This window comes from Haliaeetus leucocephalus, unplaced genomic scaffold (genome assembly GCF_000737465.1).
Source record: "Haliaeetus leucocephalus isolate CR32 unplaced genomic scaffold, Haliaeetus_leucocephalus-4.0 Scaffold240, whole genome shotgun sequence".
NCBI lineage: Eukaryota > Metazoa > Chordata > Aves > Accipitriformes > Accipitridae > Haliaeetus > Haliaeetus leucocephalus.
This window is the reverse complement of record NW_010972676.1, coordinates 6,384,191-6,400,449: the sequence shown is the minus strand read 5'-3', so window position 1 is coordinate 6,400,449 and position 16,259 is coordinate 6,384,191. Positions and strand designations below refer to the sequence as shown.

Genomic DNA, 16,259 nt, shown 5'->3' with positions numbered 1-16,259 from the left:
ACAGTCTGCTCGCCAGCAAATAAGCCACCAAGCTGAGCTTGCCATAACATTAACACAGCCTGCACAGACATTTTTAGCCATTTCACAATTACATATAATTAAAATGTTTTTAAAACTACAGATTGACACAAGTCTGTGTATTTGAAACAGCTGCTTCTTTTCCCATTTTCAGTATAAAATGCAACTCCACAACTCCCTCAGTAACTGGAAAAATAGTATTAATAATCATAATATCACATGCTTGAACACTCTAATTAAACCAGACTAGATCTGGCCAGTACTCTGATGGACTCCTTGCAAGGCAAAGGCAAGGCAAGTTTGCAGAAAGGCATGCAAGAAGCTCTAAGGAGTCATTTTTTGAGCAATATGCAAACCCAGAAGGCAGCGACTACCAATTATCATCTTCTGTGGCACATTTCCAGAAGCAGTAGGTGTACTCCTGGCCAAAACCCAGCTCTAATTATACAGTGTCCACCTACTTCTAAATTTCATCTGCAAGTTATTTTTCATGTTCTCTTTATAAAATGTATTGACTAAGGTTACTGGCATAGAACAGCTGATGCCTTCTGTCCAAGACCGGGTGCATTTGAAGTGTATGACCCTATTCAAATTGTTTTTATTATTTCTCATCATATTATTTGGACAGAAGACAGAATATTATTAACCAGAACTAAGTCAAGGAGAAGCTTCATTTTAAAGAAGCAAAGCTAGATATCACATCCAGGTTTTTACCAAGCTTCAATTTCTTAAATCAATGTAGATTGACAGCCAAACCTCCAGGGTCTGCCATCTGCCAGAAATGTTCCCTACCTCCCTTCTTTGTTCTAAAATGATCTTATTTGGGCAGCAAAGTTCTGGTCGATACCAAGATAAGCAATGGCAGCGACAAAACAACAGCCATTCCCAGACTGAAGTGCCTGGTTATCTACTGGTTTTCAGTGCCAGAATGGAAACACACTGTTCTGGATACTCCAAACCACATTTGTGAAGGCTGAAACAATGCTGAAGCCAGTTAATTTGAGAATGCTCTGGTGTTAACAAAAATCAATGCTTTTAAGTCTTAGCCTTCAACAGAGGATCTGATATTTATTTTTTATTTTTTTTAGCCCTCAAGTGACTGCAAAACCACCCTGTTTATTCTGCTGCAGCCTGAAATCCCCTTCCTGTTAGATTTATATTGATTTCAACTGAGCCAGAACTATATGAACAGGTTATGCAGAAGAAATTGGGGTAAGAGAAAGATTTCCTAAAATGATAAAGAAGGATCCTTAACATACCATGACACATTAGGAAGGAAGTATTTTGCCAACTGTTCTGTGCAAACCTATCAAAAGCAGCTCAAGCAATTACTGGGCTGAAAAAGCTAAGTCAGTTCAAGACGTAACAGAGATGAACCGACACCCTGCATCAGCTAATGCCTCTCGCCTCTTCTCTCAGCATCACAATGCCTCTGCTCCATGAACACACAAGTTACATGTACAAATAATGTTGGGGGTTTTTTTGCTTGAAGGCATTTTGTTTGTTTGAAGAGTTATTCTTACTCTTAAATATTAATTTGCTACAGTTACAGAATTAACAAGTACATGTTTAAGTAAGTCGTAGAAATACTTACAGACCAAATAATTATCATCCTTCTAGACACAGAGTGATCTATGTTCCAGTAGGTAAATGGAAGGAAAGTGATATAAAAAATCTCTTCACCCAAAGCAGCTGAAAACTTGAACAAGTAGTAGTAGAAGTAGTTCTTCACAATATACTTCTGCGCACAACCCTGGAAATGAGAGGATTTTAGAACATTTTAGTCAATTAGCAAATTATATCAAACATTTAAGATATTCTGTTACAGTTCCCAGCCCTTAAACCAAATAATTTGTTGGAACAAGTGTCAAGAAATGAAGTTCAATTTTTATAATAAAATTAAGACTATAGCGATAGCTCAATTACATTTCTTGCAGATCAGAAATCTATTCAAATTATACAAGAGTAGCAGTCACATTGACAAAGATTTTCAAAAGATCGCATCAGTCTTTCCTCTAGGGAAATCAAGTATATTTCATAAAAGGGTACCAATGCGTTAATTTTGAAGTTTCTACATCTGTAGATAAAGCCACCATTGCTTTCATCAGAAACGTGTTTTGAGATGAAAAAAAAGTAAACTGCAATTACTGAACCATTTCATTTAAAATTTGCCTCGTTATAGCAGGCAAAATTTACCCTGCTAGTCCCTGAAATTTGCCATCAGGTGCTGCTGGCAACAGCATCCCCTGCACTGCCCTCAACACCAGGCTCTTGCACACACTTCTGACCCCGCGCTCCCCCCCGGCGGGATGCTCATCAGATCGCCCCACGCTGAGATGCCACAGCTGTAAGCTACGGCCCTTATGTGGGAGTTGGCTTGGCAATTGCAGCTGCACGAGCAGATCTGGGGGAAAACAAGGCTGCGAGTGGGCAGAGAGGAGAGTTGACCCCGTCACCACCAAGTTTTCGCTCCGATATCTCTAAGTAACAACAAGCAGGTTGTCTCTTTAAACATTACTAGCAGATACATTGCCAATATTATCAGACAACTGTTTAGGACTTTATTCATTTTATTAAGCTAGAGGTTTCACTTTTCTCTGGATTTGGCAGCTAGATGATTTCATTAGATGTACCCCACCTAACACACTTGTTTTCTCTCTTCTAAAAGGCTGCACCCAGCCCACCAGCACTGCGAAGCCACACAACAGCATATATTCTTAAGGCCATGACGTTGGTCACTTGTGGGAAGGTTTGCTGTTGCTGCCATTTGGGACTAGTACACCTCTAAGAAGCCTCCTACCCTGTTAGCAGGAGCAACATGCAAGTGAATCACATTTTATATAAACACCTGTACGCTTGAGCAAAAAGGAGTTATATATGAAGAGGATTTTTGATTTGGGAACAGGAGCAAGGGAGCCAATCTAGTCTCTCTCCATCCCCCCAAAAAGAAAAAAAAAATAAAATATGGAAGTTGGCTATGTAAAGATGAGATGAAAGAGCTTCCTAAAGATGTGAGCTGAGAAGGGATTATGAAGGTTTCAGCACAGACACACTAAGTTAAGATACAGCTTTGACATAAGCCCCTAAAACTCTTCTAAGAGAAAAACTATTATCCTCCGAGATGACTGTGTAACTAATCTACCAGAGCGACACTGTCATCCTACATGCTAGTGAGAAAATGTAAAAATTGTCTAAGCAGTCTAGACACGCAATTATGACTTATTGTAAAAGCCATTAGAAGTTCCAGTCCCTTAATCTGCTTTCAATATGGAGATGAGGCAAACTGCATGAAGACAACAAAAGCAAGATGGAAGGAAGTTTCATCCATTCACCTATTGCAGGAAAAACCATAAATTAAATTGATTTTTGCATCAATAAACAGAAAAGATGAGTCAACGCTTTTGAAATGCTGGGGTCACAGGAGTGTTCCCCCATGTATTAGGAATAGAGGTCACAGATGAGTTACTGGCATCCCTCTAAGATAATGCAGCAGTGTGCTACGGCTGGCCAAATGACAGAGCAATCAGTCTAAGTGTCTCAAGTCTCATACACCACTTAGAAAACACCCCCAGTGCAATTAGCAACTCTGATGCTTCTGTCTGAGATCCTGAAACCATATTTGGTCACACTTAACATGGGGCCAGAGAAAGCCCTCTTCTGGCATCGCTAATTCCTCAATTAAGCATCAGTCTCCAATGTATTAGGAATTATGCGCTCATGTGCTTTAGATCAAAGATGATCAGACATATCCCTAAGGTAATGCTTTTATACTTGGAACCTCGTGGGGTGAGGGATAAAACTTTCTAATTCCAGTAATCTGGTTTGTGGGGAAAAAAAAATAATAATTTTTCAGGTTTTAAAAGAAATCTGGAGTTAAAAAATATTTCCGGGCAGAAGGCAGGGCCAAGTTCTTCCATGTGTTTTTTAAAACCTTTCTTTTTCTTTCGTCTTTTCCTTTTCTATCCGAAGTCACCCCCAACTTGTTTGGGTTTTTTTGTTTGGTTGGTTTTTTAACACTTTTTTTAAAACCCTACACGAGCAGTTGTGGACAGCCCAATGTGTGAGGCAGGGGACAAACAGATCACACCTGTGACACATGACAGTAACTGCCACATGTCAGGCATGCAAGGTATCACAGAATCACTCCACTTGATCTTAGGTAGAGTAATAAAAAAAGCGATGTTTTCAATCATTGTGATTCCAAAGCGTTGTAGGTACAGAAAGCCCACTCCATGCACCTTCATACCCTGGCCCATGAAAGGTCCATGTTTGGTTGCAGCAGTGCCGGTGCCTAGCAGTTAGCTCATGTTTACTATTTATATCCATTTTTTCTGCAGAAAGCAAAGACCACTGTGCTTTGTGAACTGTCTTCCCTTTTTATTCTCTTTCTAACCCCAGTGCAGGAAAAAGTCATTTCAATTATTTGTCTGAATGTTCAGCATCTCCTAACACTCTCAGAAGTTTATGCAATCTCTACTTTAAAATAACTCTAATCTTTATATTTGGCTATTCTTAAGGTACTGAAGTGACCTGATGCCTTCCACAATCTCTGGTGCGCTTTCCATGAGTCAGCCCCTCCGTGCATCTCCATTACTGTGTGGTCTGGATCAGAGAGGTTTTAACGGGCAGTAATTAAGGCTGCAGAGAAAGTCAGAATTTTTAGAACAGTTCAGAAGCAAGGTGTAGTAAGCCACAACATTCACAGACACAGAAGACAGGTAATTTCACACAAATGACCCTTTGCATCAACTATAAAATATCTATTTTGAAAAAACTTAACTGGCCAAATTACAAGAGACTCATGTGTGAGTCTCCATAAATTAACTACTTGCCTGAAGTATTGGTACAGAAAATGGCTATTGTAGGTCATCCTAATTTTGCAGTCTCTGCACACTGGTCATGGGTGGGTCACCCACACCAGGTGCTGCCCCATGCATGCTCGAGCATCCAAGTGCAGCCCCTGTGCAGCTGCAGCAACCACCCAACCTCCCCCAGAGCGTGGGAGCATCCCCAAAGCCTCCCTACAGAGCAGTAATGACAGGGCCAGCAGAGCAAAACAAGCCACCACCGTGGTGACTCTTGGGAGACACTAACACACAATGACACAGCGTAGTAGGAATCCATAATTTTAGAAAGTATGTGCATAAAGAATATTCAGCCTTTATAGCTGAGGTAAAGAAACAGCAGCTGAACCACTAATGTAATAGATTCAAAATATATTTTCAGGTAGAGCTATACCCCCCCACCCCAAAAAAAAAGCTGTGTAAAGATACCCCTCCTTCCAATTTCTGTAGGATCTCTCTTGTCAGAGAGCTAAACAGGCACCAGCTTTCCCTGCCCTGTCTCTAGAGACAAGCTTTGCAGCGTCAGACTTCGAAGGCTCAGAGCCTGACCCAGAGATACCATTAACCAACATTTTGTTCTCAGCTCTCAATTACTTTGGATCTTTCAGAAGATGTGCACGTTTAATTAAAGTTCTCAAAGTCCCTTGCTTCCCTTCCAACAGAATTGCCTTGCAGAAGATCAGGAATTTCCCTCCCAAAGCCCCTAGTTAATACATTGCAATACTTATTTCTTAAGAGATTTTTAATGCTGAAAAAGGCACAAAGTTTAGAGAAGCCACCAAAGACCAACACAAGAAAAAAAGCCAGAAATTCCCATCTAGATGCTGCTGTACACAGAGACAATATAAATCAGACAATTGAGACCTGCAGGACAGAACTGTGTGGAGTATAAGGGGGGAAAAAAAAACCCCTCCTGTACTGCAGTATTCTGTATAAGCAGTCAGTTTTACATCACCTTTTATGTTTATTATCTGTACCTAGTTAATAAAAGAACCTACCAAATCACAACAAAAAATTAGATATCCGTGATCAGATTTTGGAAAATAAGAAAAAGCAAAAACCATGGTATCAAAGGCTTCAGCTCTTCCATCCATCCACACAGATCAATGTCAAACAATTTCAGAGTTTTCTGAAGATCCAACAAGCAGCTGAGAGCAGCCAGTAACATCTCCAGCACCGATGCGTTCACATTCCCTGGGAGCACTAACGCTGGAAACACACTGCTCCAAGATGAAAGAACAGGGTGGCCAGGAAAAAGGGGCTGTGCCCCAGTAGGAGATCTTGGCGTGGCCATGAGCCCCTTGCAGGGAGGGGTTGGGGGCACAGGACTGATGGTAAGGTGATGGAGGAGGCAGCAAAGGAGGGATACACACAAGGAAGAAATTGCAGAGATGTCAAAAAGACAGCAGAGCGGAGGGCAGTAGCACACAGAGCCCACAAAATGCACACAAGAAGCCCCAAGGCATGAAAAACTCACCTAACCAAACTCATACATATGTGCAGCTTCCCACTCTGTTCAAGCACTTTTAATCAAGTAATTCTTTTTCACCCTCTCCAGAATGCGATGCAGCCAGTTAGCAACAGTTGTCCAGGTTTACGCAGCATCCTTGTTGTTGGAGAGACACCTAGAGCTAACAGAAACCTGAGAAATGTGGGGATGGAGACAAACAAATCACAAGAAAACCCTCCTTAAACACTCTAAAGTTCTGACCAGCTCTGCTATTAGCAGAAAGTGCTTGCTGACTAGTACACAAATAGGCAATGTCCAACTCACAGCTGTTGTGCAAGCATCTCTAGTGGCATGCACTAATGGCATAAGGAGTAGGGACATGGCCTTGAACCGTCATTTGATGCAGAAGCAAGACAGTCACTGCATGAGAAGTAACAATGTGTGAGCTTCAAGCCAGACAGTCGTAGTAGTTTCAGTGGTCCCAGGCAAAGAACAAGTGGGGAGTCTAAATATCAGGCAGGCTTCTGGTAGCATTTCAGTAGTTTCGTAGTTCATTCAAAGCACCGAAAAAGGCCCTTATAATACCTTGCTGAGAGCTTTACATAGCAGAGCAGTGCTGCACAGCCAGCAGCACCGGGGACAGCTGGAAACTGTCAGGCTGCAAGAGGCTACGCTTTGCAGGACCAAAGGCTGAGACCAGTCAAGTATGAAACAGGAAAGGTGTGTCCAGGCCTCCCACCAGCACTGCAAGGCTGGGCACAATGCTCACCCAACTGATGTCTCTCACACCATTTGTCACATCTTCCATCGGTACGTCTTCATCCAAAGTTTCCCCTTCAGTCTGTAAAGGATGGTCACCTGAGTCAGATACAGACACCTGCACAATCAACACACACCCAGCACACGACAGCTAGGACAGGCGGGTCCAGGACACAGTGAAGAAACTTCAGTTTATTCCTGAAGATTTCATTTTTTTTAATCCTCAGATTATTTTTTCTTTCCACTCTGGTTAGTATTTGGGAGGTAGGCTGAATTATAGGTTATATTTTGGTATATTGCTCTTGAAGTGACATAATTAGCCCTCCTTCCTTCTGTTGAAAGAACACAGGTAGATGTAACAGAAGCTGCCAAGTCATTTAAATGTAAAGTGGAATAAAATAAGACTAGAGTTCACAGAGCACTTGTTTAGGCAATTAATAGGAAGAGTCAGTGAAGGAAAAAATTGATTATGTTGTCTTCCTAAAAGAAAGCCTTCTAAATTAAAAAAAAAAAAAAAAAGAAAAAAGCCCATACGTCTTTTTCAGAGACACAGGGAAATGGCTGCTAATGAGACTGAGATTGCTTGTGAAGGACTGTGCCTGCAGCCAGCTGAAGGACACCCTCATGTTTCCTGAAGGACAGCCTAATTGAAGTCTAGCCCAGCTCATCCACCAAGGACGGACGGTTTACACTCCCATCACTCTGACAGACATTTGTCTAACCTGTCCTTACCGATGCCAATGGTGGAGGCTCCACTGCTTGCTGCAGGCAATCTCCGAGTGCTTTGCTCTCACCTAGCCTGAAACTTACTTATTGAAATTTAAACCTATGACTATTTTCTTATCTACTGCAGACAAGGAACAATTTGTTTCCTTTCTCTGAAAGCTGACGTGGGGGAAGCTTGTTACAAACACTCAAAAAGGACATAACTGTCCTCTCTTCCACTGCTTAATCACCTGGTATTTCTTACAGAAGACATTTACCATTTTCCAGACACAGCACTTAACAGGCCTGTCTTGAATTACGGTGCCCAAAGATGAGACACAACAGAGTAATGCTGAAGGAATAGTCCTGCACAACTTCATTGATTTTGCAGGCTGTTTTCAGAATAGCATGCTACCATTGAACCGTGCTCAACCTGTGATCTCCTCTAACCATTTTTCCCCCTCCGTGAAAGCACTACCAAGTCTATTGTTTTCCATTCTGCAGTTGAGTATTTATTACACCTGCTTGTTCAATAAGTATCTGCACCTATTGAATAGAAGTCAGTTTTCAACCATACCTTCAGTTTGACAAGACTATTTGATTTCTGTTCTTGTCCTCCAGCCTACCTGAAGCTCTCTTAAATTCATCTCACAGGCAGCATGCTTCTCACACCTACCTTTCCAGCTAGTTACTTCCACATGGCTATAAAACCTATTCTGAAGAGCTTCCGTACTCATTGCTTTCCATCAAAAGGTGTTCTTCGTGGTACTCAATCTCTCAGGCCGTTCAACTTCGTATAATCCTTTCTTAGCAGATGCCTGGAGAATTGACATCCACGATTCATAGAATCATAGAATAGTTTGGGTTGTAAGGGACCTTTAAAGGTCATCTAGTCCAATCCCCAAACCTACTAGCTCATATGCTTTGAGGCTTTTGCTAGTTGCTAGTAAAAAGGCAAGATTGTCCGATCTTCTCCACACAGTCGTCTCATTGTATCAGAATTATGTTTCAGCACTTTTCTTCCAATATAATTTGGAGTAATCCGGAGAGGTCTACCTTCTACGATGGTCTTCAGACTTTTGAGGAAACACCTATACACACGTCCCTGGCAGAGGTTAGTGCCTTTGTCTTAATTTCCTTGCATGCTCCTTATGGAAAGTTGTCCCTCTCATGGCCATTCCAGGTGCCTGAGTAACTCCTCACATGTCCAGTTCTTACGCTTTTGCTTTTAATCACTGATGTGTGTCAACAGCAGTTTCCTGTCAAGAAAGCTGCACAACACTAGCAGAAGTAGGGCTGTGTGCATGTCCTTCTTGATGAGCACTGTGAAGGTGGCTCACCTTGTTCATCCTCTCAGCCCTGCTTTGCCAGCCAGAGGTTAGGCAGGTTGGACACGGCTCTTTCAGGTGCCCCAGCAAAAGCGGCGTGCAAACTTCCCACGTGCTTCAGCATCCTCCTATGTTCCAGGAAGAATTGGCTGATTTGTGCAATAAAGAAACAACAGGGCGAGAGGGAAGGGTGGAATGAAAAGGCTTCCTTCCTTCCTGTTTTACAGTGGAAGAACAGGTTTGCTTAATTGCATTTTAATTTGTGAGAATTAGATTGCAATTTTGTGAGGTGCACCACAGAGCCTACGCCTGAAAGTGTCTGAGGAAGTCATTTTAAGGGTTAGGTAGGTGCAATGTCTGTGGACAGAGGGAAGAAAAAACATGAGTTAAGAACCAGAGAAAGTAAATTACAGTTCAGAAGGATGGGGACTCCAGCTTTGAAACAGAGATCAAATCCCTCTGAAACTCAACTGTAGTTCATATATCCAAAGGTTGAGCATTACTAAAAGTGGTTTTGGATAGAAGAAGGATGCATCACACAACAACAGTTTTCAAACTGCCAGCTCCCTGCTAGCACTACCACCTCCTATTTTTGACTTCCTGCCAAAACACAAGTCAGAGTGTTACGAGGACCTGCATGGCTGCTAGATACCCAGGCTGCTATCCAGAGATCTGGAGAAGGAGTGGGAAGCTCCTCAACTCACTTTTCCCCCAGTGCACCAGATTTGAGGAGCTCCCAGCTGATGGGAGCTCCCCAACAGAAGCCTAACCTAACCCAACAGAGGCACGCGGGAATGGACAAATGACCGTGAAGAACCAGAACTTCACTGTTAGGTTTCTTTTCAGAGCAAAAACTTGTTCTCATCTGAGGATTTGGTTTTAGAAACTAACTATAGCCTGGAAGTTTGACACCATAGATTAGTCACGTATTTCTACCCAGCTGCATCATGAATCCAGTCAGCTTGCTTTTGCACAAAGATCAGTTCCATGGTAGAGGTCTATTCTGAGAGGCAAAGAGCAGCAAGGCTTCTGGAAGATAAATGGGCAGAGCAACACCATACCATTTTCAGACAACTACATTTATTATGTTTTTTTAATCTGTTATAATCAGGCACGAGCACAGGGAAAAATGATTGTTTCCCTAGCAGACAGTTCCAGGATTCAAGTCAAAGAGCAGTTTTCTAAGGTAGTGCCATATAAGTTAAGTATCATCACAAACATTTGAGTCCCAAGTAGATGTGCTCCTGGAAGGCAGAGACCACTGTAAGCAGGAAGGGACATGGTGTTCAAACCGCAGCCATGACTGTAGAGAGACATGTTGGAGGACACCCCAGCAGCCAGCCCGCCCCTAGGGACAGGAGCCATAAATAAGATGTTCTCAATTCACTTGCTGCCTCATTATTAGTAACAATTAGTGCAGGCCGTGCCAATGTCAGCTCCATTTCCAATGGAGAAACACACAAGGAAACCAACATATAACCTGATGATGCCAACAAGTGCTGCTTCAAGGATCTCTTCTGCTGCTTCAAGGCCAGGATCTCCTACATCGCTGAACATGTGACTCTGTGGCTGAAGGCCCCTTGGCACCCCAGCAGCCTCCCCATGCCAGCAGTGCTCAGCACAGTGCTGCGGGCACGATTTGGCAGGTACTTGCAAGGCTTAATACTTCAGTCTGTGCCAGTTCACTTTTCACCCTGGCACCTCACTGGTACAGGTGACATTGGCATCACAGCCACCCTGCCGTACATACCCCCTTCTCCTCCCCACACCCCTCTTACAGTCTTTTGTTTATTCTGTCTTCTGCTTCATGTCATACATCCTGGTCTACGGGCCTTATACTTGTCAGGGAACACGTTCCTTGCTGCAAACACCTCTGAGTTCTTTCCCATGCAAACATTCAGTCTTTGCTCTCTTGTGGCATGACTGAGGTGTCTGACACCATCTTCTCCTGTACAATAAGGTACCTCAACATTCTCCCTTTGCACAGAGAAATGGCAACGGGGAACACTGAAGGCAATACACCTAATTAAACTGGTTAGCGTAAGTAAGCAGTTATAATTACATCAAGTTGACCTACCTGCAAAGGAGATAACAATGACCTGGTCTGCTGTTACAGAATGAGCACACAGCTTCGTGTGTACCAGAACAGGCAGGCTCAGGGAACTCACTTAGCAGTAGTTTGCAACCGCCAGTTGTCTTCAAAAGGAAGGATTAAACATACTTTTTTTTTTTACATCTAGTAATAAATATTCACAAATATAGTAATAAGATAGAAATAAACTAGCAATGTAACTATATTAAAGCATTCACATACCTCTAAATCTAGACCAATAACAGTTTACTTTGGAAAAATAAGTTACAAGTGCTAACTATACTGAACTGATGTGAAGCCCTATAAAGCAGGAACTTGAATAGCCATTTTAAACAAAAATCTCATGGTTCAGACAACACTACCTGTACATTCTAGACCTCGGATTTACTTGCCATAGCAGTCAATAGTCACCTTCCATTGCCCAGATGACCCATAAATATTCCCTGCAGAGCATGTGCACGAGGTAAAGCAAAAGAACAAGCTGTCCAAAGGAATCTTCCAGCAAGAACAGATTTTCTTTGGCTCCTCCCCCATTAAACCTAGCCCTGTTCTCCAGAGACCGAAAGGAGAAAAATGACAGCAGATGAGCTTTTATTCTTCTGGTTGATATCTGAACTAATGGCCTAAGACATTCAGCAGAATTATAAACCAGCACATGGCTCACCTCCAAGTACTGGAATTAATCCTAGGATCCTGACGGCTCCTCATTACGAGGTCCAGTGGCCTCCAAAAAGATGACTCGGGCTGTGAGCTGGGAAGCGCTGAGTCACAAAGCACCAAACCATTGGCGTAATGCCTCAGGCTCCCGGCGCGGCCCCTCGCATGCCCCCTGCACCCCCAGCCACTTCGCCAACAGCAGCTCCCTCAGCGGCAGGCACCACACAGCCACCCAGGATACCTATTACAATCAGCAAGTGAAGTTTCACAAACTTTTGTTAGCACCAGGTGTTTCTGCAGCAAGATCTAGTAGATGACTAGATGCTGGTAACAAGTAGCACGTGCCCAGCTTTGCTGCCTGTTCTCCGGAGGGGAGCCCAGTCTTCTTGCTGAGGAGCAGCAAAGCCAGCACTAACAGATCTACACAGGGTTGCCACACACTACTTGAATCTTGGATGCAACTGCACTGTCATCTTCCAAAGCACCATCACTCATAGGGCTGGCCAAAACCATTCCATGAAACAGACTTGTTCACACAGACTAACAACGTCCCTTACCAGCTGCTTTCCGTGGGAACCTTAAAACAAAAATCAGACACGTGCAAGACAGGCAAGCTCCCTCGGCAGCCACAGCAGATAGGGGAGAGCTGAACGTGAAGTACCAGAGCAGCAGGAACGATGCCGAGGAACGTGAGCCTCGCACTTAGCCCATCGAAATAAGAAACTGGATCTCATGTTTCTCCAGCTGCAGCTGCAAACTGAGGAACTTCCAAAAGTTCAACTACATTCTCTGGGAGGAAAAAGTGCTAGCACTCGAGGCAGAAATGCCTTGCTGCCAGCTCTCCTAATGGTGCTCATGGGCTTTTCTCACAAGGATTTGTCTCATCTGCTAAACCTACCTCAGGCTACTGTCAACTTATTGCTGCACGGAAAGGGAAACAACGTGAAACTGAGTAAGCCAGTAACATGACTTAAAAAGGAAAAGCAAGACTCTGAGGCTGATGCAAAATTCTGTAGCAAGGAAACACCACAGAAGAGACCCTGACTCAAGCTCTAGAGCAAGTCTACTTCAAATTACCAGACATCCCATCACAGCAAAAGCAGTGCTGTCATCTATGTCTTGCCAGTAATCAGCTACATTTTTGGGGACTGCAATACATCTGAGAGGGTTGTGCATTTTTTACCTGTCTTTTCCATTTCTGTTACCATCACCTTGCTGTCATCCTGGTTGCTAGCCTCCTCACCTAAGGCACAAGCAAGAACTATACAATCACTAAATGTGATCAGGCGGTTTGTAAACATTGCACCAGTTCAGAGCAGTTCTGACAGTTAAGGTATAACTACAGAGTAAATACAAACCATACTCTTTCAAAGGCAGAAAGATAGATCTCAAGAGATGATAAAACAGCTGGGAAAAGGAAGAGTGGAGAAAAACAAACAAATCTACAGAGAACTTCAAATAAGAGATTTTTTTTTCTTTTTTCCCTTTAATTCAGGCTGTCGATTTCAGGAGCAAAAGTCCATCAGCAGGTTAGAGATAAGCAGAGCTCCACTTTTTAAATATGTGTACCATTTATTTGGCCACTCACTAAAACACTGGAGAAGTCTTCAGAAAGTTAGTCAGTACTTTTAAGTGTGCAACTTGAGGACTTCATACAGAGCATCACAAAAAGATATCTTTCAAGCAGTTTCAGAAATAAATTCCCTGCAAATCAAACTAATATTAGAAAGGAGTACAGAAAACAAGTAAGTATTATCTAGAGACAGGATAATTACAGGTTACTGTTTTGTCTTCTGTAGTAGTAAAACCCAATGGTTCCTTCACTAAAGCCCATGGGTTCAATATTAAGTGCAAGCCAGGGCATAAATCCAGCTAGTGTGTTGGACTAGCACCATTTTGTATCATCCTCAGATACCCGAGTTTTCACTTTAGGTTTTAAAGACTGTTTCTAACTGATCTGGTAACCAAGGAAACATCAAGACATGGGCCAGGCAACTGATTCAATATTTAAGAAACGCATGCAGTCCTCGCTGTCACATCTAAGCATTTCATTCCTTGTCTCATCATCTCGGGGCAGCTCCTGTGGGGCAGATGGGACTGAATTACAAAGATTCAGAAATACAGCCGCTTGTTGCACTGCTGACCACTGCAATGAGACCTTGCTGACTTTCTTTTTGTTTAAAAAAAACCACATATAACCTGCAGGTTATACATGAAGGAAGACACTGATACATCACGAGCAGCACCGCTGGCAACAAATGCACGTGGGTAATTAAAGGTCTCCTTCTCCCAGATGAAGAGCTGTCCTGCCTCGTTACCCTCCCGAAGGATCACCCTTTTTCTCCATGCAGTATGGCATCCACCCCATCAGGTGTGTCCATCTCCACCCAAACCACCACCAGCTGCTAGCCCTCAGCTCCCTTTCCCCAGAGTTCCTCCAGCTGGGCCACCTCAGCACACGATCCGCCACATGATCCAGCCCACGTCAGATGCAGGGGCCTGAGAGCTAGCACAGAAGGAAGGGGGAATGCCCTGGAGAGATGGAGCTGTGGCAGCCCCAGCACGTGGACAGCCGGTCACATCTTCTTCACTCAAGCATGCCATATACTCTGTTTTCACAGGTATAACCTACTGATTGTCCAAGAACTTACACAGGAGAACCTGAAAACCTTTAAGACTACTGCATTGTGGCAGTAAAGACAAAGTAATATGAAAGTTACTACCTCATAGAAACCTTCTGTCCTGATAATATAAACTTTGAAACTCCCAAGCTTCAGGAAGGAATGCTCAAGCTGAGCACAGAGCCACCCAAGGTCACCAGCAGTGAGATGCAGCAGCAGTGCTTAAGCACCTTTCTGCAAACACTTGCAGCTAAGAGTAAGAAAATACCCTGTCCATAGAGAGTTTATAGCCAAGGACTTTGCTATGTGTATTAGACTCCCAAACCTGCTTCTTTGCAGATACGTCAGGGCAACCCCAGTTCATTTAGCGACACAGCAGTGAGTGTGGGTTTTGGCATAAGAAAGATCCAAGTTCACTTTTTGCATCTCCTGGCAGGTGGCAGAAGACCCTCTTTGTAAAAATGGATTTTCACAGGAGCAGAGAGAGTCTGTTTTTATAATTCTAGCACTTCACTGAAGCGCTGTTCAAGCCATTACTCCCATCTCTGTCTTCTTAGGGCTTGAACCCAACTTTCACATGTTTCAGAAGCAAGTGTCCTAATTATGTGGAAACAAACCCTTCTGTTTCTATCTCCAGGTCTCATGGAGCCTCATCCGGGATATATTCACCTTTCACATAAAGGTAGTCGTATCTTATTCTGTGAAACTCAAAACAGTTGCACCACGTGCAGGGCTCTGTTCACGCAGAATTAACTCAGCCAGGATTTTAGTATCAACAGTATTACATTAACAACATCACCGTTCAAAAGCAAATGGTGAAAATAAATCTTTTAGTGAATTATCTGCATAATTTACCAAAAATACAGTTTACTGTAGTTCAGAAGCGAACAGACTGAAGGACTACCCCAATTTTCCTTATTTTCTAATTGAGAAAGAGTCAAGCAGCGGCTGATGAAGAATTTTAGATGCTTGAAATGGGAATCCAAGCACTAGGTATAGAAGAGGGAAAGGTAAAACAGTACAAAAGGGGAGGAGCGGTAGAGTTGTGGCGTTCACGGCTGGCCCGTGTTTATTTTGCGGGTGGAGTTTGGAAGACCATTATCACACCTCCTTTCCAAAAGGCACCACAAAGCGATCAGCTAACGAATTCAAGTCATTACCGTAACAGAAAAAGCAGGTCATCCGACCCGTGCACATCGGTTGCGTCATGCCCTTCCCTGTTCGCTTCAGATACACAAGTGAACTACAGAGCCTGCCGTGAAACGCCGCGACGTGCTGGGCCGGAGGGGAGCGCGGGGAGCTCAGCCCGTCTCCATCGGAACCCCGGCTGCGATAAACAGCGACGAACTAGCAGAGGCTTGGGCAGCAGCGGGGGCAGAGCTGCGCGCAGAGCCCCTCGCCTGCGCCGAGGCCCGTCCCACGCGAGACAGCGAGAAGCCGTGGGTCAGCGAAGCCCCGCAACGGGGGCGGCCACGGTAGACGGGACGGCCTTCCCAGCCGCTGCCCGCGGGACAGCTCGCATCCCCGGGCGAGGCACCTCTGCGGGCAGGCACCGCCCCGCCCCCCCGTTATCTCGTTTCGCGGGCGCCAGAGATGGGGGGGGGCGAGGGGAGAACCTCAGAAACGCCTCCCCGGAGGGAGGCCGGGATGAAGCTGCGCTGCGGCACCGCACTGCGCTCCCCGGCCCCGGCGCCCCCTCGCAGCCCGGCCCCCAGTCCCCCGCCCGGGCAGGCGGCGGGATGCGGGAAGACCCCCCCCCCGGGGAGAGCCCCGGCGCGCACGGCC

At 44.2% G+C, this 16,259-nt stretch overlaps 1 protein-coding gene across 1 annotated transcript in view; it reads right to left on the bottom strand.

The window, feature by feature from the left end:
- The window catches only part of SGPP2 (sphingosine-1-phosphate phosphatase 2), a 55,719-nt gene that overhangs the window by 21,264 nt on the left and 18,196 nt on the right, over positions 1-16,259 (bottom strand). The window contains exons 2-3 of the mRNA XM_010568414.1: positions 7,082-7,189; positions 1,613-1,771 (exon numbers count right to left, since the gene is read on the bottom strand). Coding sequence (XP_010566716.1) covers positions 1,613-1,771; positions 7,082-7,189 — 267 coding nt within the window. The remainder of the gene's footprint in view (positions 1-1,612; positions 1,772-7,081; positions 7,190-16,259) is intronic.